At 27.9% G+C, this 26,990-nt stretch overlaps 1 protein-coding gene across 1 annotated transcript; it reads right to left on the reverse strand.

Moving 5' to 3' along the window:
- Positions 1-24,762, reverse strand: LOC142330954 (fatty acyl-CoA reductase wat-like). Its single transcript, XM_075376418.1, has 8 exons — positions 24,556-24,762; positions 20,000-20,239; positions 12,938-13,083; positions 8,922-9,031; positions 6,046-6,235; positions 3,926-4,174; positions 2,029-2,286; positions 1-362 (listed from the first exon to the last, which is right to left on the reverse strand). Exons 1-8 carry the CDS (start codon positions 24,760-24,762, stop codon positions 266-268), a joined length of 1,497 nt encoding a protein of 498 aa, XP_075232533.1. The 3' UTR covers positions 1-265.
- Positions 24,763-26,990: the final 2,228 nt, after the last annotated feature.

Here is a 26,990-nt window from a genome sequence, read left to right on the forward strand (position 1 = left end):
TACAAAAAAAAAAATATTGAATAAAATGGTGCTTTTAGTTATGCATGTATTCATCATGTAGATCCTCATTGTTATCAAATATAAATATCCCACCTCTTAAAGAAATATACTGAACTGGTATATCACTCTTGTATTTATCTAATTTTTTTTCACTAATGTAGGTGATTAAAACTGATAAGGAAGCTTGCATTATTTTCTTTGTTTTTTATAACATTTAAATCTGTTGAACTGTATGTAAAATAATCATAAATTAATGCTACAATTATTAACAAGAGCTTATAATGAAATCAACAGCAATCCATGTTATGCACCCAAATACAAAAATGAAGAATATTAATAACATGTAATTTGACAAATATATCCTGAAAAAAAACAAAAAAACAAAGTTATTGAGAATCATACAATTATGTATTGTTATTACTACTATTTCTATTATTATTTTTTTATAAACAGATTGTCTGAACATCCATGCCTACAGGTATGCTTTAAAATACCCGTGACTGTTAAGGAACTGGGTCAACCGATACCCAATTCTCCATGTTTACCGTTCAGCAATCTCTGATCTCTGGGATCAGTCTGTAGGTATGTCTGCTATTTATCAATTGATCCCATCTTTTGCCACCTGCAGAGATTTATTAAAAACTTTAATAGAGTAATAAATATTTGTAATTTTTATTATTGCAACAACTCATAGAATGAGAACCTGTAATGACTAGTTACTTTTACAATAGCATTCATATTTCACTGAATACTATTCCACAGTGCACAGAATAATGTAGATTAACTGAAGCTTAACCTCATAATAGTAGAATTGTATAAGTACAAAAGTACTTGCATATTTTTTTTTTTTAATAATGACTATTTTTGTAATAAAAGGAAATCACTTTTATTAAAAAAATATAGTGATATTTTTAATCATCTGTATACAATTCCATATGTTATTTGTTATCCGTCAACTGAGGCACACTAAAGAATAATAAATCTGCTTAAATATACTACTTCTTTATTTGTAGTTATTCTTTTTTTGATACTTTCCAATGGAATGAGATATTTAATATTGTGTTGGGGTATAGCTAATGAATAATATATACAATTTGTATAAATATACAAATTTATAATACAATGTAATATACAAATTCACAATGTACGTTATACATTGTATTTGTATAATATATACAATGTACAAGATTTAATTATGAAAAAAGTAGGACAACAATTTCTCAGCCTATGATTTTTCTTAACTTGTACTTATAATTAATGAAAAAGCAAGTTTAATAAATATAGGTAAAAAATAAGGACTTAGCTAATGATATAGTTTTTCTAATGGAAATAAAAAAGTAATTAAAAGTAATTTTGGCTATTATTTTGATAAAAAATAAAAGTAATGAAATTTGACTGACATAAATGTAGATGTTCATAAATTCAAAATAAGAGGTGATGTATCATAATTATGAGAATTTTTTTATTTAATTGATAAAATAACATAGGAATGGGAAAGTAAAGATGATATTAAAAACAGATTAGCACCAGCAAAGAGAAGCATTTATGCAAAAAATAAGTCTGCTTATACCAAATATATATCTAAGGATTGGTCAGAAAGTAAGAAAACCTTAAAATCATTTGTATAAGAAATAAATGAAACAGGTTCATATAATACAACATGATAGATTTAAAGAAGTTGAACTATACCTTGTAAAATGGAGTATTAGATTGATAGGTTTAATGGTAATCTTTCAAAATTTGTTAGTGAGGTTAAGTAGAGTATAATAACTGCATGGGAAAGGACATTAGTACAAATTCACTGATCAGTTTGGGAAAATTAATAATAATATAAAATAAAATATTAATAACTCATTCCAAAGCATAGTTTTTTAGAAGTAGTATTATTTGAAAGCATAATGAAATTTCTTTAATGATATCATATGATGAAGAACGTTATAAATATTTTTGAGATTAGCACAGAAGAATAAGAATTGAGAATACCATCTAATTTTGTACTAAATAAAAAAAATATTCAGAAAGACTAACCACTTTGCCCTTTTCTTTGCAGCTGGAATAGTTGACAAATCGTCTTTTAATAAATATTGTCGTATTCCTCTCATATAATTATAAAAATATTCTTCCCAATTAATATCTTCAACATTAAATGGAAATATTTCTTTGTCTTTTTGATCTAATGATTTCCACAAATCTTGGGTATTCTTGTTACAAAAATCCCATTGTCTTGTAGTGAAATGTGATATTGACTGTAAAAATTTGTCAACATTCTCTGATATTTTTAGCAGCCTGAAACATACCAACAAAAATAAAATGTTACATGTTTAACACAGTTTTTTTTTTTACTAAAATTATTCACCAAGACTGCCATAAATAAATACATACATAAAATTTAATAAACAATAAACATTCTATTTCTGATTAACACAAATTTAGAAGTATTAGAAATTAATAAAAATGACATAAAATTAAATATATTTGAAAAATATTACATGTATAAATACAAACAAAATTTCAATTTGATAGACATTAGAAAGTATTTGAGGAAGACTTTCTTATAAATACTGCAATATATAGCAGCACACATGTAAATAATTACGCAATTATCATTATTTTAGTATTTTTATTTTTATTACATAATAACTGAATTATTTCAATCATGATTGAGGATGCACAATCCGCGAAGTACTTTAATGAAAAGTTAAGGTAAGGTACAAACCAGATTATAATAAATGTTCTAAAATAGGGCTGCCATTTTCAACACATTTCCTAGCACACTTCTGTATTGCTTTTGTTACTCATTTTAGTTCTTTGGATTGTCCTTGAGTTGCTCACTCACATTATAATAAGGACAATTAATTCCTCATGAGAATGTATTTTGTTTTGCATACAATATAATAATTCTAAATTATCGAACAAACATAAAAAACAGTGTTTTTACCCCAATTTAATGGGTTTCATCCCAGATTTCTCAAAAAGTACTGCAGACATAGTTCTGGAACCTTTGTAATACGATTTTTCTGGTCTTAAACCATAAGAATTTGCTAATTCCGGCTGTTAATTAATGTTCTAAAAATTTCAGTTCGTTTTTGTTTCACCAGGGTACCAGAGTCACTAGCCGTAACTCACAAACAAAACATTTTAGGACATATGTTTATATGAACTATTTCCATTATTTTCACGAGTAGAAGAGGTTATGAAACTCAGGAAGACCTTTGTGATACACAGAACACACAAACCCCCCCCCCTCCACATACACACAAGTGGACAATAAAAACAAGTGTGTGTGTGTAATACTGGTGCATCACACCAGTATTTATCGTATATTGTTATTTAATATTTTTGTAAATTTTTATCTGAGAATTTTTTCAAGATAATGTTATAATTTAACATAAATAAAATATACTAAGATAAAAAATTGTCAGTACAAATTTTTTTGATTAAACATTTTGTTCACTCAGCAACTAATCTCCTCATTTTCTGATTTTTTTGTAAAATATTTATTAATAGAGTGTGGTCAATAGAAGTGTGCCAAAATGCAAAGTGAAAGTACATTTCTAAGGACTTACAGTGGAGTGATAAAATTATTGAAGGTCAAATATTTAGAAAGAAGTAATCTTTGAAATGTTATAAAAATCATTCAGGTAAATTGAGCAATTCTTATACTTAACCCTGAGGAAATAAAAGTACATATATATATCTATATTTAAATAGTCTATATCTTTTTTTTAATAGTATAGATTTTAATTAAACTTTTAAATTATAATTTCAACTCCATCATTTTGTCTACCGCTGTGATAAAGCCATAACACCTGGCACGATGCTTTTTCTTAAGTGGATAATAGCATTATTTAAAAAAGTATAATCAAGCCATAAACTCTTGGCTCTAGTTTCCTGTGATAAATTGTCATGAAAAACAAAATCTTACCTTTTTTCTTTACCAAAAATTTGTGCAATTGTGTCTATCAGTAATGCTGGTAGATAATGGAGAAAGAACTTAAAAATGCTGAATTTAAATTTGTCCTTTACCAAAATGAGAATGGGAATTGTATAGACAAAGATGGAAATTGGCAAAAATCTTTTGGAAAGAGCAGCGAAATTATGCCACGTGATTGGATTTTGTGTGCTTGTAACCATGTTGTATGTTTGTAGATCTTCAATGTTCTCCTTTATTCTTCTGTAACAAATTTTTTTTTAAATTTTACAACGATAATACAAGAAAATTACTGTAAGATTAGCTTATTCCAGATAAAAAACATCTCATTAGTATTACAGTAACTATACCCCTTCAAAATTACTACAAATGAATCCTTACCCACTTTATAATGTAAACATAGACTGCAATGAACAACAACACTTTTTCTCTTGTATTAAATTACACAAAATGTTAAAATTTAACTTATCTCACCGTAGAATTTGGCTAAGTTTGAATAAGTTATGCTTTTCAGACTGTATGGGCAATGAAAGTGTTCCTAATATTAGATGAAGGATTAGCAGTTAAATAAAATCTTATGTAATTGCAACATTTATTAATATGTAAAAAATCTTTTCATATAAAATGCTGAAGTTTCAGATTTTGACCAGATTTTTTTTGTCATACTGTTCAGAATTCAATAATTCATAGGTGTATATTTTCATTTACAGGAGTATTAATTGGTTCAAAAATAATTTTAGTCCAAGTAAAAATATTTTACTGCTTACCTTGAAGAAAAGCTATAAAAATACAGCATCATTCTCAAGTAATTTTACAATTATCTGAGATAATTTTTTTTAGGAGATGTTTTTTAAAAAATATTTTTCAGTTTTTTAACAACGTATGCTTTTTTCTTTACTAATGAGTTCCTAACATGACAATATGTTTAACAGTTATAGACTCAGTCTTTCTCAGATTGTGTGTAGTCTTATATACATTATATGAGAAGACCCAACAACAATCGATCAATAATTTTTATGTACACGCAACAATCAAATGTGATTAATAGGCACTTACACCAGAAATTTGAACGACTACAAAACTGATGGAACATTACTTTTCGAGCATTTCTCTACAGGAAATTACTCTGATTTGGTAGGCCAGATATATGTCTTGCTGGGAATATAGAATTATACTAAAGATTCAGAAGAATAATAATATACAAAAAGGTTCTATGCTGAAATCTGCTTCTCTTAAATTTAAATCTTAAAAAGAATTCATGACTAAACTATTTTTAGGTATTGAAACTACTTTAGAGAAAAGATAGTTAAATTTAATGTACATTTAACTTTATTTGTAAAAAAATGCCTTCCTTACCCATGTAGTTTTCATCAACACCGATTGTATAAAAATGTTTTTCAGAAAAAAGTGCATTAGATTTGAAAAAAAATGTACTTCCTCTTGATTATCACTATAATAATTAAATTTGAAATTTCCCCAAAAACAAATATAACAGGGATTGTAGTTCCCTATTATATGTAATTAGCAGCAGCAATGTTTCTGGATAAAGCATAAAGTTAAACTTTACTGGTTGAGACCAGGAAGTTAGACAGCAATTAAAGCAAATTAAGAGAATGCTACAGAAAAACTGAAAAATGTCAAAACCACAGTTAAAATAGTAGCTAAAATAATGTTGGAGAAAATCTCATACTAAATGAACAGACACAATTCAAAGCTAACCTTTTGCCAACCGATTCTAAAAAAAAAAATTTTCTTAATCTTTAGAACATATTCTGCAAATTTCAAATTATCATTTCTAAATAAGATTGAACCAGTATTACATTTACAAACATGTAACTCTGATACCAAATGAACACATATAAAATTCAAATCTAATAAAATCTTTGACACATTCCATTGTGTAGTTGTCTCACTGATTCAAAAAGATGCCTGGAACAATTTTTGCTTCACTGTACTGCAATACAGCAGTTTACATATCATTGATATAGCTACAAAAATATGTATTTAGAAAGAAGTTTTGATAAAAATAACAAAAGGCTCTTAAAAATTAAAAGTGGGTCAGGTTATCATTAAAAATATTTCACATTTAATTTTTATTAAAATTTAAAACTCACCTGCAATTTAAATTCCACACTGAAGCAATTACCATGTTAGCTACCATATCAATTGGTATTACTTCACCTACAACATGAGAATCACATTCAATTATCCTTATAGTTCCATTTGAATATCCAAAAAAAACTCCTGTAGCGCCATATAATCTGTCAATCCAACCTGGGGCAGGTTCTTTATATGAATTTATGACTGAAATATTCAAAAAACAAAAATTGTTTATTTTGCTAACTTTTTTATTTCATTAACTTATTTTACTTTTATATTTATTTAATTATTTTCAATAATATTTATAGACTAATCTAAATTGATTTCATTTCAGCAGATAAAATATTTAAGATAAGGGCTCTAATTATTATTGCTTTAATTTAAACATTTATAAATCAGTTAAGCAAGCCAAATATCATCAAAAGGATTATTTATCTACGATCTAATAGCATAATAACCCACAATACAGGGATGATTTTTTTTGTTCATTTCTAATCCAGTAGAATTTAACACTGGATAATTTGAAAATAATGTCACATAAAAATGAAAATTCTAAAAATCTTAGGTTATTGAGGAGATTTTCTGATTTCCAGAAGACTGATTTTTATTTGGCAGAGGTTATTTGTAGTGTATATGATTCACTAAGCTTTTATTAATAGTTTCTGTAATAAATTTAATACTGTCATTTTTTTTAGATATTAGTTTTATATACAGAAATACTTCATTAAATAAGCCCTTAGTTTTCATTGTCTGCAGAAATAAACTATATCATGCTAATAAAATCATATATAAACAAACCATTTGTTTTGTTTCAAGTTAACCATTACACAGAGAAAAAATTACCATTACACACACTTAATAACCTTTGATATCTACATAGTCAACTTTTCCTAACCATTTCATAGGTACAAATTATAGATCTAGCAAAACTGAAACATTCTTCATAAGTACATAAAAAAGTCCACATTTCGACACAAACGATATTAAATATGTATAAATTCATAGAGATATAAGGAATGAACTGACTTTGCAAAACAAGGAGATCCATGATACCTATTGATGCCATCTGTTCATGAAGATATTCGCTGGCTAAGTTGAAAGTTTGTACTTATGCTTAACATGCACAAAAACCATCTGGCTGTTAATCTTTTGGATAATAGTGAAACTTGATGTTTACTTCTTTTCTCTTTTCTCTCATGTGATTTTGGCATGTTAGGTGGAGGTCCAAATGAAATCCTTAGTATCATACATTGCTTGCTGTGTTTTGTTAACTTTTTAATTTTATTATTTCTACCTATTTTAAATTATTTTACCATATGAGTTTTTTGTTTTTAAAAGTTAATTGTTGAATTGGTTGTCCTTTGTTATGCTTAATTATATTTTTATTCAATAAACTTTTTATTGTACTATATTTTGTTTAAACCTTTATATGGAAAGTAAGTGGATGCCTCCCTTTCACATAATTATTACTCTGTACAATTTACTTATAACTTCATTTATAATTCCATGGAATTAATTTAGATCAGATTTCCTTTTAAAAATGTTAATTTTAAAAAAAAAAAAAAATTGTACCATCATTGACAAATATAAGAAAAAAACAGTTATGTTACATTGTGAATATTTATTTAGATTTTATATTCTTAAAAAAAATTTACTTTTGTTTTTTTTTTTAATTTCTATTAATAGGCCTATTATTTTTGATCAGATTTAAATACTATAATAAAATATGTGGCACAGAGATATTTAATACTTGATGAAATAAAACTACTTTCAAATTTTTGTTGTATAAATATTCAGTTCTATTAAACAGTGCTTTAAAAAAAATCTACCTAAACATTTGTTAGTTCTGTTTTTAAAAAATTGATATATTTTATATAAAAAAGTATTCTATCTCTAGATTAAACATTTCTCTTACTAACACACATAAAAGGTTAAGTCCTCCTTCTTTTCTTTTGTTAAACATAATTTTTTATGTTTGTTACTACTCCTCAAATTTTTCATTGTACACACTTTTTAACAATTCTCTTTTGCTTTTCTGTTGTTTTAAAGCTTAAGTATGATGTAATTTTTAATCTGTTTAATTGTCTGCTAGTCGTGATTAGGAGTTTGTTAGAATGCATCTCCTTAATTATCCCTGTTTAAGTCCGACTGACTTAAAAGTAAGTTAGCTCAAGTTAGTTGTTCCCCCACTAGGTACTTTAAGCTTAACTTCTTTTTCCTTTATTCACATCACACATTTCCTCAAAAACAGCAATTACATATTATTTTTCTACAGTTTAAATGCATTCTGTCATCTTCAGTGAGTTTATTAATAATGTATATTAATAAGAGAAAAGGAAATGACATCATAAAAATTCTTCCTTGCTGCATCTCTCCAATGCTGATTAGACTGGAGAGGTTTAATGCTGATTAGAATGGATACACTTGGAGAGGTTTTAACAATAATTCAGCTGTTCTACAGTCAGTAGATATTGAGTTATTGATAAGTATGTGGGACAAAGATCTTGATTTCCATGTTTCCTTCATCTGTTGGAATTTTCCTTTGTCAGCTTATACTGCAATCTATTTTATGATTTCCAGTCTCGGCCAATTGTTTTTGGGCATTGAAAATAATTGAGCGCCAACTCATCAAAGATTAACATATATGTATTCAAATCAAGATAGTAGTAATTACATCTTTAATTGTATTTGAACTTGGATTCAGCCAACATTAAATAACAATTCATAAGCTATGTGCTAATCACCAACCCAGCCCATTCACCAGCAGATTTGATAAAAATAATAATCTGCTGGTATTCTGCAGAAGACTGAGAATCTATTTTAATTTTGTGTACTCTTTTAATTATTTTTTATTAATTAATACAGAAGATTCCAGGAACAGAATACTTACTTACGCTGGGTCTTACAATAACGACAGGAAGCCCTTTACCATATTGTTTAAAAAGACTTTCAGCAACCCTCTTGGTATATACGTATATATTTGGACAGTCCTCTAACAATCTGAAAAAAGCAAGTGTAGTTTTTAATTTAAACACATTCCATTAGAAGATCTGAATAGTAACTATTTGCAAGGAGATGCCAACCACACATGAAAGCATATACTCTAATTTAAAAGTTACATTTTAAACTTTACTTGGCCCCTGCATGTGTATCAGATGCATTTTAAGCTATCTCTTGCAGCATTCACTTTATCAATATTGCTGGATGTAACTATTCAATTATGAAGCATTCATACATACACTGTATCCATAACAGCAAGAGTTTTCCATTTTTATAATGACCTTTCTGCAGCAATATTTAATAAAAATGAAATAAGAGTAAATGTTAATAATAAATAATGAAATTTAATAAGTTGTTATAAATTAATATAACAATTAATTATTATTTAATAACTGAATAAAATTATAATATATTATATTATATTTATTCTAGTATTTTATTAATCATACTGAATCAGATTAATGAATTTATATAAAATAAGGGCATGAAAAGAAGTAATAAAAAAAAATACATTAAAATCGAGCTGGCACACCAAATCTTTGCTGTTGATGATTGTGTAGATATTGATCATACCTTAATAAAAATCTCTTGTTACAACTTCATTATTAAGATTATTTTAATACAATATTGTCAAATAGATTATTAAAGTATGTAAAGCAGTCACTAAAAATGGTACTATAGTAATATGAACTTTCTAAGGCATAGACATGCAGTTGAGTATGTAACACGGTCCATGATAATTATTGTATATCAATTTGGTTAACTAAACAAAATTTATAGTCTCTAAACTTACTGCAGATATGAACTATGTTGCTTAAGTTTTAACTATATTAACATTTCAAGTACATTGCATTTGATGCCAAATACCCAGCACATTCCACAGAAAATAGGTCTACTAAGAGAATAAGCAATATCACTGCTGTGAAAGTGATTGATCATGTTTATGAACTTATCAGTGAAATAATTGAACTTAACAAGAAACAAGACAGGAAATGTTGTAACAAGTTTATTTGAACTCCATAGAACATAGGAACTAATCATTTTTACTATTGAAACAAAAAAAATAATTTTTTTTTATATTCAAAATGAAAAAAATAAACCTACTAAAAAGAAGACAAAAAATAGTAAAAAATGTTCTGATAAGATATTGTCTGTGTACTAATATAAGAAACAAAGCTGAAGTAAGCACCAGCAGTAAATAAATACATATGAACTCTTCATTAATATTAATACTTCTGACTTACCTAGTTGTGGCAAATTTACATGTGTCTGTGATTATGTAATAGTAGTGTAATAGTCTGTGATTATGTGTATTTCATTATCCAAGATAATGAATATGAAGTAAATGCTATGTAACAAAGTTGAATTAGCCCTAATTTCCAAAAATTAGGGCTGGAAACAAAACCAGATAAATCTGGTGTGACAAAGAACATATAGTGAAAAAGATATCTCCTCCAATACTGGGAAAGCTAGAGGAATTATAGTTTTCGTTAAAATGTGTTCAAATTTGTAGGCTAAATAGAATGATGAGAATTTTATATAGGCTAATTATAAGTTCGGAAAGTATTACTTTTATAGGCTAATTCAAATTAATCCCTTTTGAGATGCAGTAGTATTCATTAGCTGGTAGTAAGTTTTCATCCACTAGTGATCTTGCAATCTCTAAATTTAAGAACAAAAATTCATTATAATTTTAATAAAAAAATACTAAAATATCTATTTAAATTACTCTGTAATATAAAATGTGTTACAATATTTTTTTTTTAGGTACAAGTAATCTACACCTTCCTCTAATATTTTTTTTGTAATTTTAATAACTGTATGTGGTTTGTTGCATTCTTTCTTACACCCAGGGGCTACTTTATTGAACCTATATTTCAGTCTTTTTGATTTTTGAGTGGCACAGGGTGGGGCAACATCAAAATTTCAAATTCTATCTTTGGAAATCTTCTCTGATAAGAGAAGCTAACTTAGTAAGCCCCAATTTAGTGTATTCAGCCTTCAGGGGGGAGGGGCAACTCAAAAATTATTAAGTAGGAATATATGGTCATATGATGCGTTGTTTTAAAGGTCTTTGCAAGACAAGCGACAGAGTATCAAAAAGATTAAATTCTGACTATTTAAACCTAAATACCAGAAATGTCAGTATGTTAATTAACTATATTTCATATACTTCTTTTAATTAAACAGTTTTTTAATTGCAATATTAAATGTAAAAATCACTATTTAATATAATAATAATAATAATAATTAATTTACTCCAATCCATTGTCAATCATATGCATTACTTGAATGATCTTTTATATTATCAGAAAAATGAAGAGGTGCCCCGTTGTGCATCAACCATCATAAGAAATATCTCCCAAGAGGGCGGGCAGATTTTTTCTAAAAAGTTTAAATATGCTTCTTCTATAAAACTCCTCGTAAGAGAAATGGATCAATCAAATTATCACCTAGATCACAAAACCATACATTAATTGAAAATTTAAGCTGGAAATGTCTTGTCGCAGTCTCATATGGGTTTTCTTCTGCAGTTTCATATGGGTTTGGCATATGAAATGCCAAATATGGGCATTTCAATAATTATTTAAAGGATAAAATGCAAATATTTGTATTTTATCCATTAAATATTAAAGAAAATTTTACTAATTTTTTTAAAAACTTTTCTGAATTGTACACAGAATACCTTAATACTCAAAGTACCTTAATACAATACAAAAGCCACTATCAATAATATTCTAACACTGTTTCAAAAAGTTAATTTTTGATCAGCTGATAATGCCTGCCTATGAAAAAAATTAATTCATTCTGATAAAAAAGTAATACATAAATGATCAGCTGTTATTTCTAACCTATGCACAAAATTAGTTATTTCAATGCCGTTAAATTGTTTTTCATAATTCAGTTTTTTTTGTTTTTTGATAGTTAAATTTCAATATCCTTTATTATATTTCTACTTAAGTAATTTACATGAAACTTTTCAGAATTAATTTTCTACATTTCCGATTGAAAAAATACAACTTAATTAACATTTAACAAAATTTTCTTAGATTAAACCCAAAAACATGCTGTATTTTACCCCCAGTTTTTGTGTTTTACATCAGATATCTTTAAAATTAATGGAGGTACAGTTTTGAGACCCATTTTTTTAATATTTTCATGTCAAAAACCATAAGAAACAACTAAATTTACCCGTTAATTTACTTTCCCAGAATTTCAGTATGTCTTCATTTCGTTGGAGGAACCGAAACCTGGGTGAAATCTTTTGCTAGCCGAACTCGCTAACAAAGCATTTTCAGGCCTATGTTTATATGAACCTTTTTCCTACTTTTAGCTATAAAATCTGTTCCTGAGAGATTACCGTATAGTTTTGAATCTTTTTAACTTATTTAAATGAATATTATGATGAATGTAATGTAGGCTTTAAAATAATATTATTAGCAGAAAGTCATATGTGACTGATCCATTGCTAGATGAATATCATTAGGTGTTTTTATAATGCTGTTGCAATGCTATATTCCAGCCACTGTCCATATTGATATTCATGAAAGAAATTAAACGCAGATTTATATATGTACCAGTATAATCACATGTGTATAATATACTAGTTTGTCAATGATTCATGTTAATTCAGTTACAGGTTATAGCGTTCATAACATCAGCAGGAATATTAAGAAAAGTTGTACTTATGTTGACATCATTTTTATGATGATTGCAAGTAGCATTGTACCCATATAATGAAGCTAATACAACCAAGTATTATGGATTAGTTTGTCAATTTAACTTAATTTGAACATTTGATACACACCTATGGCAATAGTACTCAGTAAATATGTCTTACTAAAGATAAAAGTTTGTTTTAAAAAATTAATGCATTGTTATAAGATTTACAATAATTATTATTACATGGGTGTAAGTTGATCCAACTGCTTATCATCAAGGCATTCTGTTATAGTAATTAATTTTTTATCATCAATGGGTGGTTCATAAACCTTTTCTTCAATCTTACTTAAATGACAGTTTGAGAAAGCTGTAGATATATGTACAAATGCCTGGAACAACAAAATTAATTATATTTATGAAATCCCTATTTATATGCACATAACATTTATAATTTGAAATAAAATTAGATTAAAATAAAAAAAAAACACTACCAGTGATTATGGTAATTGTAATATATAAATAAAACCTTTAAATGTTCTGCAATTGTGATACCTTTCTTGCATTGTTTTTTTTTTTTATTCTGTCACCATCAGTTTAATAGAAATGCCATTTTAAAAGTCTATAAAAGTTAATATAATTTATATTATTATTATGATTATGATATGTCCCCTTTAAAGGTAGCTCCAGGTACACCTTGGATTAAAGTCCATCAGTAATCAGCAAGCATGTTAACACTCCATTTGCCTTTGTAATGGTTTTTTAAAACTGAAATATCTGCTGAAAATGTTCACTATGTTCTTCATTCTCTGTCTCTAAATTTGGCAGGAAGAAATCTAGACGTGAATGCAGGAAATTTACTTTTAATGACTATTACTTCCCGTAGTCTGTCTGAATTTTATCAGTTTATCTACAATAACCTGGTAATTTTATGAGTTATAGACACCCAAAAAATTTTGGAAGTATTTTTAAAGGGTGTCCAAGCAGTCAGTTCTACTTCATTCACAAAATTCATGTGTAATCAGTTCCCTTATTTGTCAGCAAACAAAAAATCCCCTATTTAATTTTTGTTTCTTTTAGTTTTGGAAATTTGTTGACTGCCCTTCTTTATAATTAAAAAATAATTTTTTTATCCCCGTTTAATATGAAGGGGCAGTAAAAATATTTGTTCTGGTTTAACTAGTGTCTCGTGAATAATATCTTTTCAATAGGAGTTAAGTTCTCATATTTCTTCTACTATTTGCTGATCCCTAGCTCAGGTGTCCCATTCACAAATAAACCAACATTATACTAACTGCATGCCTAACAAGAAATTAAATTTCTCCAGTATTCAAATAATTCATATAAAAAAAGATTCTGGATACGGGAGCTCAAATAAACTGGAAATTGCGGGAAATTGGAGTGTTATTCCTTTTTCTAGGTACCTTAAATTACAAGTTTTTTTTTTATTAAAAAAAATTTAATATTGTGATATAGAAACACATTTTTTTAACACATTTCCTCTGGCACAATATATATATATATATATATATATATTTATTTATTTATATATATAAGTGAATTATAAACGTTGCTCTAGGATTTATTAAAAATAACGAAGTATCGGGATCCCCCTATAGACAACAATCAAAACCTGAATAGCCGGAGTCGGGTTAACTATGGCTCCACATAAGACGGAGATTGTTGTGATTATAACAACCAAGCAAAGGCCAACATTGAAGATGGTGCTTGTGGGCCAAAGGATAGTTTCAAAGACTGCGATAAAATATCCTGAAATATTGGTTGACGCCAGGATGCTTTTTGGCACCCACGTCTTGGAGGGCTGCTCAAAAGCTGAAAAGGTCATACGTCCAGTTGCCAAATTACTGCCGAACTGTGGAGGACCGAGGCAGCAGAGTAGGAGGTGCTGTCTGGAGTGATATACTCCACGTTACTTTACGATGACAGATAATACTTTACGATAAGATATGCGGAGGGATCATTTGTACGGCATATACAGAGGTGTTCTAGAATCAATACATAGAAGGAGCTGCCTCCGAATTACAGCTGCATATCGCACGGTTCGAAAGGCAGTCGAAGTGTTGGCGGGAATATTACCTGTCGATCTGGAGATCACCCGCAGAAAGAAGATTAAAAAGCAACGGGCATCAACACCTGCGGAAAAAAGGAGAGCGGCTAGCTCCATCACGGAAGAAATGAAGAGAGAATGGCAGATGCGGTGGGACACCAGTGATTCTTGTAAAAAAAAATAAAAATTAGAACTGAAGAAAAAATGCAGTTTTACAGTTAAATTTGCAGTTTTTACTGGAAGAAACATTTTTCCTTGTACGAAGTAAAGGAAGAATTGTAGTCGCGAAAAATTTCGGTTATCAGATTTCAACGGAAATATCCATTTTGATCATTCCTGAATCCATTTTGATTAGTTCGGCTTGACGTCTATACTTACATATGTATCACGCATAAATAAAAAACGATTAGCCGCAGAATGTTGTGTTTAGGACTGTTGAACATCTAGTTGTGTAGCTCTTTTGATTGCAATCGACTGGGCCAAAAATGTATATGTACATGTAAATGTACAGAAGTTTCAATTTTGAAACATTTGGATTTTGGATTTTTTCTTAACTGCAGTAATAAGCTCTCGTAGAAAGCTTTTCAACGATATATCATCATAAGTGGTACTTATTTTCATTGGTTCCAGAGTTATAGTCAAATAAAATTGTAATTAATGAAATATTTGGTTCTTATAAGAAGGCACATCGGTTCGAATCCGACTTCATATACATAATTTTTTTTTGTAACCTTTTTTGTTTTTAATTTAAACGTATTGATTTATTAATAATTATTACCCTCTGACTGTAAAAAAAGTTTTAACAATAATTAATAATTCAATAATAACAGTACACAAAAAGAGTATAAAAAAATCAGAAGTTATTAGTGAAATAAAATTCTATGTACTTTTCATTTTAATTCAAAACTTTTTACAATCAGAGGTGAGTAATTACTAATAAATTAATGTATTTAAATAAAAAAAGAAGTTAAAAGAAATATGTAGTAGGATTCAAACCGATGCTTGCATGATTATGGATCCGACACGTTCTCACTTACATTACATATCTACTCGAGCGACGCGAAATAAAATTAATCTATAAACTAATATAAAATGCTAAGGAAATTTGTAGGGTCATTTTTCTTGAGTATAACTGAATATTTCGTGTTTGTATTTTCTGATGAAGATACGTAAACAGTGTACGTACTATTCACACACGCAATATGGTTCAAATCGGTGTTCCGAAACCCATGCTTTTTCCTTGTTAGCCACAGTAATATGGATCTAAGGTGCTTTATACTGATTAGGTAGATATAAGACTTATATTTATTTAAAGAGCAATAAAGGGACTTTTACACTATCCTAATATTTCAGGCAAGGTTGTTGATTTAATAATTGTATAAATATTTTAGCAATTGTGTAACTGTCCACTTTATTAAAGAATTGGAGGATCGTATCTCATTTTCAAATGAGGTAAGTTTTAATGAAGTGTAGAAAAAAAATGTGTAAATGTTATTTAATAGGCGTACAAAGAAATTATGTGGTGTCCACATCAGATTTTTTAATTTTAATTTCTAGCTTTATGCAAAGTGTCCCACGAAGAAACGGAGAAACTGTCAGGGCATGTTCTACTTGTGAAAATATTTAAAAAATTCATACAAACATAGGTTCTGGACCAACCAACTGGTTGGTCTAGTGATGAACTCGAGATCGTAAATCAGCTGATTCGAAGTCGAGAGTTCTAAGGTTCAAATCCTACAAAGGCAGTTACTTTTATATGGATTTGAATACTAGATCGTGGATACCGGTGTTCTTTGGTGGTTAGGATTCAATTAACCACACATCTCAGGAATAGTTAGACCTGAGACTACAAGACTACACCTCATTTACATTCATACATATCATCCTCATTCATCCTCTGAAATAATACCTTACAGTGACTCCGGAGGCTAGTCCTAAAAGAAAGATATAGGTCTGGAAACTCTTTGTTTTCGAATGAGTGTTATCGACAGTTTTCATCCGGATTTCAGCTCTTCTAATTAAATGAAGTCCTACTAAGGAGGCAGTAAAAGTAGGACCAAATTAAGGAGTAAAGTTGATGGTGTCTTACGTAATTTGAGCTGAAAAAAAGTATAAAACAGGTCCCAAAATTGTAACTCATTAGTTTTTAACATACCCGATATAAAACACAAAATTTGATGTCGAAAAATAAGTTTTTTTTAGGTTTGTAGTATAATAGTTATATTAAATAACTATTAAATGCGAAAGATATAGTAACAATTCTTGTAGAAATTTTAATTCTGAGAAAATTAATGTAAATACAGGTAATAAAAAATAAATTTTAAAATTTAAAAATCGGTTTTTCATTGAAACAAAACTGATGAAAAATATGGTTCAAATCGGTGTGCCGAAGGCCTATAAATTCTCCTATAATATAGACAGAAAAAAAATTTATAATATAAAAATCTATAAAATAAAATCTACAGTACAACAAAAACAAAAAATTAAGATATAGAAGAATATCATATTCTTTTTGTATCTAATAAAGATTACTTTTAAAGCATTCTTTTAAAATATAGTTCGGCGTATGTGCATTTATGAACGAAAGGTCATTTCCATTTGGTTCGCTTTCTGTTGAACGCCAACTAAATCATTGTGTTAGTGATGAACAACATGTGATTCAGAATATTCAGCATAGCCCCCCAGGCACTAGTACAAGGTGAATCTCACGTCGTTCTAAACTGTCAAAATTCAAAGTATGGCGCATCCTTCGTAAAGAAAATATTTATTCTTTTCACCTGCAGAAGGTTCAAAATTTGCGGCCAATCTTCTGCACTTAAATTTCTGTCATTGATTTCTAGACAACGCTTATAAGGTAAATTCAGTTTTGTTTACTGCTAAAGCCACTTTTATGAGAAACGGAGCCTTCAATTCTAAAAATAGTTATTTGTGGAGCGAAGGCAATCCACATGATGCTGTGAAAACTAGTTTCCAACATTAGATTTCTCATTAGTGTTTGGTATGATATTAATTATTTATGACAAAATTCTGGAACTATTTGTTTTCATTTAAAACGTTACAGGAGATAGATACGTTCATTTCTTGAAAAATAATTTGCCGGTTTTTTGGAGAATGTACTTTTACAAACTAGATTGCAAATGATTTTTCAGCACGATGGTGCAATGCCACATTTTTATTTAGAAATCACTTGAATGCTAATTTCTTAAACTGTATTGGACGTGGTGTATTAGTCAGTTGGCCACCACGATCACCTGACTTAAGCCCTTAGATTATTTCATTTGGAGCCATATGAAAACATTAGTTTATCAACAAAAAATTAATACTAAATAAAAATAACTTATTAAAATACAAGATGCTATTGAATTTACACGAAACAATTCTGAGATGATATGGAAAGCAACCGGAAATATTTTATGTCGAGCAGAATGCTGTGTAAGTTGTGAAGGAGGGAATTTTCAAACAATTAGTGTAACAGAGGTTTATTATTATTGTTTTTTTTTTTTTTTTTTTTTTTTTTTTTTTTTTTTTTTTTACTATAGTAAGAATAATGTGTATTAGATACAGAAAGAATAATACAATTTTCTATCTATTTTTGGTCTGTTTTTCTTTAATATGAAACCGATTTTTAAAAGTTTTTATTTACTTTTTCTTGGGTGTATTTATATTAATTTTCTCAGAATTAAATTTTCTACAAGTTTTATTACCTAATCTTCCGAATTTATTAGTCATTTAACAAAGCTATTATACTCCAATGAAAAAAAAACTTGTGAAACCTATTTTATCTTATTTCCCAGCACAAATTAAATAATAAGAAACACCAACCTTACTCCTTAATTTGGATTCCAAAAATTACATAGACCTTTTTTTTTATTAGAATAGCTAAAATCTGGGCAAAATATTTCACTAGCCATAACTTAAAAACAATACGTCTCCAGACCTTTGTATATATGAACCTTTTTTTATTATTTTCAACAGTAGAATATGTCTTGAAAGTTTCTTCATGGGACACTGTATAATACATTATAAAATAAAATAATTTACTATTACATAATGTTTAATATTTATTATTATATAATAGATGTATTAACCATTTAAAAAAGGTTAATTAAGTAGTTAAAAATATTAATAATTATAAATAATGCTAATAATATGTTTATTAGTGTATGTAGGATTAATATTACAATAGCAACCATGCTCTATATTACAGTCAAAAAGCGCTGTATAGAATGGAAAAAAGTAGTATTCATATTATTGTTGTATTGTTATTTTTTGTAAATATTAATATTTACTGATTTTTCCCATATGATTCATATTATTTAAACTACAGATTAACAACTATTGGTGATGTTAATGTAGTTGACCTTGTAGTTTCAGTATAGTTTTTAAAATTCGCCTTTTTATACCATAAATATTTAATTTTTAACTGACTTCATAAACCAAGCAGGTTCTCAATTAGATTCATGAGTTCATATTGGATATTATTTGAGAAATATTCAACAGACTGTGATGAAGTTTTAGTAAATGAATGTACATTATCAACATGCTGTGTGTCAAGTTCATTCATCTTTTTGAATCTCAGTCTCAGGCTGACCATTTCTAAAACTTCCAAAAAAAAAATATCTGAAAAGCTTTCCTTTTATGTTCAATTTGTTTTATTACTTGTATTTATCACTAGAACGTGGCAGTAATACAACTATTCAAAAATTTGGTAAAGGGTTGCATAACCTTTCTAGCAATATCTTTGACAGATTTTTATTTCAAATATCCCATAGGGTTTTTAAATTTTAATTTTAAATAATAATCAATTATTTAGATTACAATTGTGAAAAAATCAAAATGTTCATAAAAAATGTTGGGTCCAATTTCTCACTCTTGATCAAAGGACATTTTTAACCTTAAAGAATTATGCAGCATTCAAAGACCAAATTTTTTTTTATCATCAAAATTTACTGTATTTATAGTGTAATTACTTTAAAAAAAGATTCCATTTGAACCCTTGCTCAACAGCTACCATATATCACTTCTAATGAAATCCATAACTTGAAAAATGAATTAAGTATGAGAAATTATAAAAAGAATTTACTCCATATTTTGGGTCCTACGGAACTTTTTATAGAAAGGTTTCCATGTTATCTACATTAGTACTAGATACAGTTTGATTTTTCCACTGAAATTAAGATAAGTAAAGTGGGAAACTAAAACTAAAACAATTTAATTTTTATTTTTATTTGCAATATTACCTTTAAATGTTTCATTTTTTTTGATAAAATAAGCAAGTCTCTTGTAGCAATAACATTAATAGATACTGACTTCTTGATTTTTTCATCCAAATTAACTGTTGCAGCAGAATGAATAATTATAGTTACATTTTCTATAATCTCCTTTTGATCTGCAGTTGAAAGGCCTAACATAGGTTTACTACAATCACCATTAATAAAAGAAACTTTTTCTGCCACAAGTGAATTCACTTCTGAAAACATCTGTAAAAGGTAAAAGACAAGATTGTAAAATACATATATATTTACATTTTCTTTGTTCGATAAACTAATTGAAATTTAACTTTTAATTTTAGTAAAAATAAATGGAAACACAACCATCCTGCATCTGTTACTGAAATAATTTTATTATAATTTAGTTATGAAATAATTTTTCATATGTGGAAGATATACAAAATACAAGATATATAAAAATTTCATTTTTTTTGTACCTGGCTAAATTAGGTTACAATTATTATTCAGCGACTTTAGGCATGTGCTGTTGAATAAAAAATTCTTCTTTACTTATATTTTTTTTATTTTTTATTTTTACTATTACCTATAACTTTATACTGGAAATGGATAAGGTTTTTAAAATAGAATTATACAAAGTCACCATCATATTAAAAAAATATCCATTTTTTATTATTATTTTTTTAATGAAAATTCTATCTCTATGAATCACTCAAGAGCTTGCTGATGGTGAGGGGGCTTGAGTGCTCAGTGTTACAAAGGAGCTGGATCAAAGGTGCAACCTTATCAGAGAGGTATCTGTTGAGAGCCAAACTAAGGATGATTCCTGAAAGAGGGCAGCAGCTCTTTCAGTAGTTGCTAAGGGTATAGGTCAGGAGGACTTAAGTGGCCATATCAACATCCCTCAAACTTCTGAGTAGTGCGCTGCTGAAAGCAATGGAAAACTACAGCTGTCTTTTTTTTTCAAGAAAATGTAGCTCTCTGCATTTTCATGTAATGAAGATAGAAGCACCTTCCTTGTTAAAATATTCCGGAGGTAAACTAGTCCCCTGTTCAGATCTACAGGTGGGGATTACTAAGGAATTTTTCACTAGAAAATTAAAAAATAACATTCTACTAGTTGGAGTGTGGGATGTTAGAAGTCTAAAAAAGGTTGGTAAGTTAGAAAATTTAAAGAGGGAAATGGATAGGTAAAATGTAGATGTAGTAGGAATTAGTGGGGTTCAGTGGGAAGAAGAAAACGACTTTTGTTCAGGTGATTTTAGAATAATTAACTCAGCTTCAAATAAAGAGTAGGCAGGAGTAGATTTTGTAATGAAGAGAGGGAAGAGAGTAGAGTATTTCAAAATGGATAACAATAGAATCATTGTAATAAGGATAAAATCAAAATCTAAGCCAACAATGATTATTAACATCTATATGCCTATAACTGCCCATGATGATGATGAGGTAGTGTGTATATGAAGAAATTGATGAACCAATTAAATACATAATAGGGGATGAAAATTTAATAATCATTGGAGATTGGAATGCAAGCAATGGAAAGGGCAAGGAAGGAAATATTGTGGGTGAATTCGGGCTGAACAAAAGAAATGAAAGAGAGGACTGACTCATTGGGTTTTTTACGAAGTATAATTTTGCAATTGCCAACACCCAGTTTAAACATCATAATAGATGAATATATTCGTGGAAAAAGCCAGGTGATACTGCAAGGTATCAGATAGATTATATCATGGTTAAACAAAGATTTAGAAATCAACTCGTCAGTTGCAAATATTATCCTGGTGCTGACATTAATAGCAACCGTAATTTAGTGATAATGAAATGTAGATTGGGGTTTAAAAATCTGAAGAAAAGATGTCAGATTTATTGGTGGAATTTAGAAAAGCTTGAGAAAGAGAAGGTAAGAAAATTTTTGAGGAGGATATTGCAAGAGGTCTGAGTAAAAACGGTAAGGTAGAAAATATAGAAGAAGAATTGGAGAATCTTATAAAGGAAATTCTTAATTCAGCATAAGCAAACTTAGGTGGAACAAATAACTGGTAGAAGAATATACTGCAGCTGATGGATGAATGTAGAAAGTATAAGAATGCTAGTGGTGAAGAAGGTATTAAGAAAGGGAATTAAGAAATACTATAAACAAGAAAGTGAAAATTAGCCAAAGATGAGTGGATTAAAGTAAAGTGTTCAGAAGTAGAAAGAGAAATGATCATTGGTAAAGTAGAAGGAACATTAAGGAGAAATTTATGGTACATAAATTAAAATATAATAATGAGTTAAACAAAGATGGTATATCGATTTATAATACCAAAGAAAAGGTCAATAGGTGAGAGGAATATATTGAAGATTTATATGGAGGAAATGAATTAGCAACTGGTGTTATAGAGAAAGAAGAGGAAGTTGAAGAGGATGAAAAGGAGATACAATACTGAGATCTGAATTTAAGAGAGCATTAAAAGATTTGAATGTCAGAAAGGCTCCTGGGATAGACGGGATACCTGCAGAATTATTGCACAGTACTGGTGAGGAGGTGATAGATAGATCATACAAATTGGTGTGTAATATTTACTAAAAAAAGGAAAGTTCTGTCATACTTCAAATCAGCATCAAAAAGAATAAAAATAATTTAAGACTGGGAGTATATAAAAAATCAGTGTTACCAATAACAATTAAATAAATCAACACGCCCATAAAAAAAAAAAAACAACATAATTGTGAACTATTTAGAAGAAAATATTGAGTTCAGTAAATAATTTAACTTAATAATTGATTGCATGACCAAATTAATACTGGATTTGGTCTTGATCAGCATAGTACTGAGATCAACACAACATACTGCACACCCAACTTAACTTCACATACTCTTTTTGTTGAATATTCAGTAATTTAATTTGTAGATGAATTAATTTAAATCTACTCTTCTCGTCATCGATATATTAAATAAAATTAAAAAAAATGTTTTTTTATAATATTGTTATATTTATTAGTTGTAATAAAAGAGAATAACATTGCATATTTACAATGAGTTAACATCTATAATTGATGTTTGCAACCCATCTGTATTTGTAACCACATGACTGTTGAGTTAATTGGCAGTTCAGAAGTCTTTAGTTCACATTTTTTCTATGTGTAATGTTAACTTGGTCGTGCTATATATACGTACCAACTTCAAATGTTTATAACATAAAAGACATTAAAAATGTAAACATAATAACAAAATAAATAGATTTATAAGAAAGAACAAATAATTTTTATATCCCACTAAATTATAATACTATCCTGAATAAATAATTCAAAATGCATTTAACTAATTTTAGTTTTTTTAAAATAAATAATAAAAATTTGATAATAATATTAAAAACAAATCAAATTACAATATTTATAAATAAGCAGGAGGTTATGTAGAATGAAAAGTAAAACTAAAAAATTCTGTTTAGGAATGACAAAAAGAAATTTAAAAAAATGCTTACAGAAACATTTAGAAGCATCTATATCTAATAAACAGTATTCTAAATTTGTTATCGCAATAGAGACAATAAAAATATTTTTTCAAATGTAAATCCAAATATTAGAAACAAGAAACAATAAATTTAAATTTCTTACTCTAAATAAATATAAATAACAAAAAAAATGCAGCGAAAACAAAAATAATGATTAACTAAAGTTTAAAAATGATAATTGGATTAGGGAAGTAGTATGTTTTATTAATTTTTTTTTTAAGTTAAATTTATTATATATTCAAATTATGGTATAGCAACAATAGTTTCATTGTTTGTACAGATTGTAATAGAAGCAGAAGAGCTAGTTTTATATCAGTGGCTGAAATTATAAACACACTTCTATTTATTTTAATATTTTAAGAATTGTTTTTCAATCAAACATGTGTAATTTTATATGATCTTATGAAGCAGAGATATCTGCAAAAGCAGTAAACAAAAGAAAAAGTGTAAAAAAGTAAGCAGTAAGTCCATGAAAATGATTTTTCATAAATAAATTACAAACTTCTGTATACACGTAAAATTTTGCCCCTTTGGTACCAAATCGTGCTAATATTATTAACTACATATAGATAAAAAAGAGCCAAGTGTTTGCAAGAAAACCCCATCATCTTTTCTGTATTTTACCTACAGAAAAATTTTACTATTATATAAAAAAATGGTTCAAGCTTATTGCTCCCCTAAGCTCTTATGTTCCCTAGTCTTCACAATTAACAAAACCAGAAATATTACATTACCAGAACTACTTCTTTTTTTTTATTTATTGCGTTTCATCCAATTTAAGTATGAAAGTATTTGAACCACTCTTCAATTCGAAGAGCCTTATGATAAAATAATTTTCATTCAATTTAAAAATGGGACCTTTATCGTTTTTAACAATTTTAAATTTACAAACATTACTCTTCATGTAAACATTTTGTAGATCTAAACACAAATAATTATTCCTGTAAAGTGAATAACTAACATGTACTCAAGTTCACTTCATATACCTAAAGTAACAAATAAAGGATGTTTAAATAAGTTAATAAATTTTCAATATAACATGTAATTTAAAAAAAAAAAAATACTTACAAAATGATCAAATTGCTCCTTAACTCGTTCTTTTACATCTTTGTTTTTTTTTGGTCGTACTATTAAGTATAACTTTTGAAAATTTGGACATGATCTCATAAGCTTTTCTATGATAACTTTGCCCAAAGATCCTGTACCCCCAGTAATTAGTATTGTTTCTCCTCGATAAAATTTTTGTATTGGAGAGTCTGATAAACTGGTGTTCATGATGCTTTCAGTTATCCCATGAAAGTAAAATTTTTTAGTAAATCTTTTGAATAATAATTTGTATTTAAATACAATAATGGGAATACGATGATTATATATTACTCTGTTGTAAATTGGAATATCATTATTTAATAGGAAAACAATAGGAAAGGGAACTGAAAATAAAAACATAGATAAAGAATAAAGATAGGATAATTATTATTTTGTTTCATTTTATGATTTTACACAATGCTAATTCTGTTAATGAACTTGCATTAATCAATTTTTGTGAAATTACTTCAAAATTACTTTTTTTTGGACAATTAATGATAATTTTCTTCAAATTACTTCAACCTTTACTTTTAAGATAATAAAATTATAAAAGTACATCACTAGAATTGTATAACTATGTTTTTGTATATTATGTTATACGTTATACTCAACCACTCGTTGAAGATGAATTTAAATCAGTGAATTAAAAATGAAGAAAATATCAAGCAGATACAAAATTATCCTCCAAATTTTACTGAATAGTAGAAAAAAGCTAATTTATGCAACCAAATCTTTAAATTGAAATATTTTTTTACAGTAAGAACTACAGGCAGATACATTACCACTCTGGACTTCTTTTGAGTTATTAAAAATGTTTTTTCAAAATTCAGCTGTGGTTTGCCAATGTGCAAGTTAATATTTTTAAATTCTTACATAAAGTACACCTGATCCGTTTATCTAAACTCAATCATTAGAAAATGTATTCCAGGCCAAGTGAAAAAAAAAAACAAAAACATTTTATTAAAAAATACCATTCATAAAAGATAATATTAGTGTAACACACCCTCCTGATTGTTTCATCCAACAAACAAAAAAATTGTGCAATGAAAAGATTGTACAATTGTTTCACTGTTACAATGAAAACAAATAGGTAGTTAAAGGACTTATTATTAAAAATTATTTTGTTCATACAAAAATGTGTAATACAACATAATATCACTGTTATGAAAACTAAAAAATATTTACAAAGTACAAAAAATTATAATCATATCTTCCTTCAATAGTAATATTATGTACTGTACGATAAAAATTCACAAAAACACTCAAAATTAACGATAAAAATTTATTAAATAGCAGAAAATAATATTCTAAACTAAATATTTCATTAACAATAATCATTTCCTCTAGTCTTCATCACTTTCTTCTTCAGGGAAATAATTTACTTCACTCCAGTTATGTACTTTATGATAAGACAAATAACATCCTGATGGTAAATACTTAAGTATTGGTTTTTTATCAACTCTGACAAGTTCATCTGGAAAGAAATTTTTGTCAACATCAGTTTCATATTTATAAAATAATTCACCAATATTTTCTTACTGAACTTTGATGTGAACAAATTGTGACAAGAGTAGGCTGCTTATTAAAAACTTTCCTTAAGTAAACGAAGATGTCTTACCATACAGTGATTTAAAATTCTTGAAATCATGTAATTTTCCATATAGCTAACATAATATTTTTTGAATATTGGAGAACCAGCTACTGCCAGTCCCTAGGTGTCAATATCTGTAAGTAATTCATTATTTTCTTCTTGTTTTGTTCTATTAGCACGTGGACATTATCTGCTTCCATATGTATATGGCCTTTTAAAAAGAATTTATGACTAATATGCTCTATCTGTAGATATTGCAAAATATAGAAAAAACATATAACAGCCAAATTTTTGTCCTGGCCATAGCAGTTGTTTAACCACAATGTTATTTCTTCAATTTCTGAAATGGGAATGTTTTGTTCAGCCAATTTTATAATGCAGGAACAATTTCATTCCCATCATGTCCTGCGTTAGTTTCATCCCACATTATACAGAAATCGCATCATTGGAATCATAAATTGTGAAATGAAAACATCCATAACTTCCTGCAGTAGAAACTTTCAGTGTTCGTTAACAGAGATGTTAGTAAACATTTTTTGTTAATCAGCTGTCAACACTTTTACTGCTTGGTTGTTCTTTGCATCTTGAGTATCTTTACTTTTTTGTTCATACTGCTTCTGTGATTCCTTAAGGTGCAATTCATAATTACTTTGAATAGATTTTTTACATCTTAAGTTAATTCAACCTTTAATTTTGCTAGATACTCTAATCACAGGTATTGCAGTTATCTGTTTGTGGCTGCTTAAACAAGTTTAATTTTTGTTAAATATCTATGTAAAGCCACTTATTTGCTACTTTTCTTTACCCATTTTATTTTCAGTACAGA

This window comes from Lycorma delicatula, chromosome 10 (genome assembly GCF_047948215.1).
Source record: "Lycorma delicatula isolate Av1 chromosome 10, ASM4794821v1, whole genome shotgun sequence".
Classification (NCBI taxonomy): Eukaryota; Metazoa; Arthropoda; class Insecta; order Hemiptera; family Fulgoridae; genus Lycorma; species Lycorma delicatula.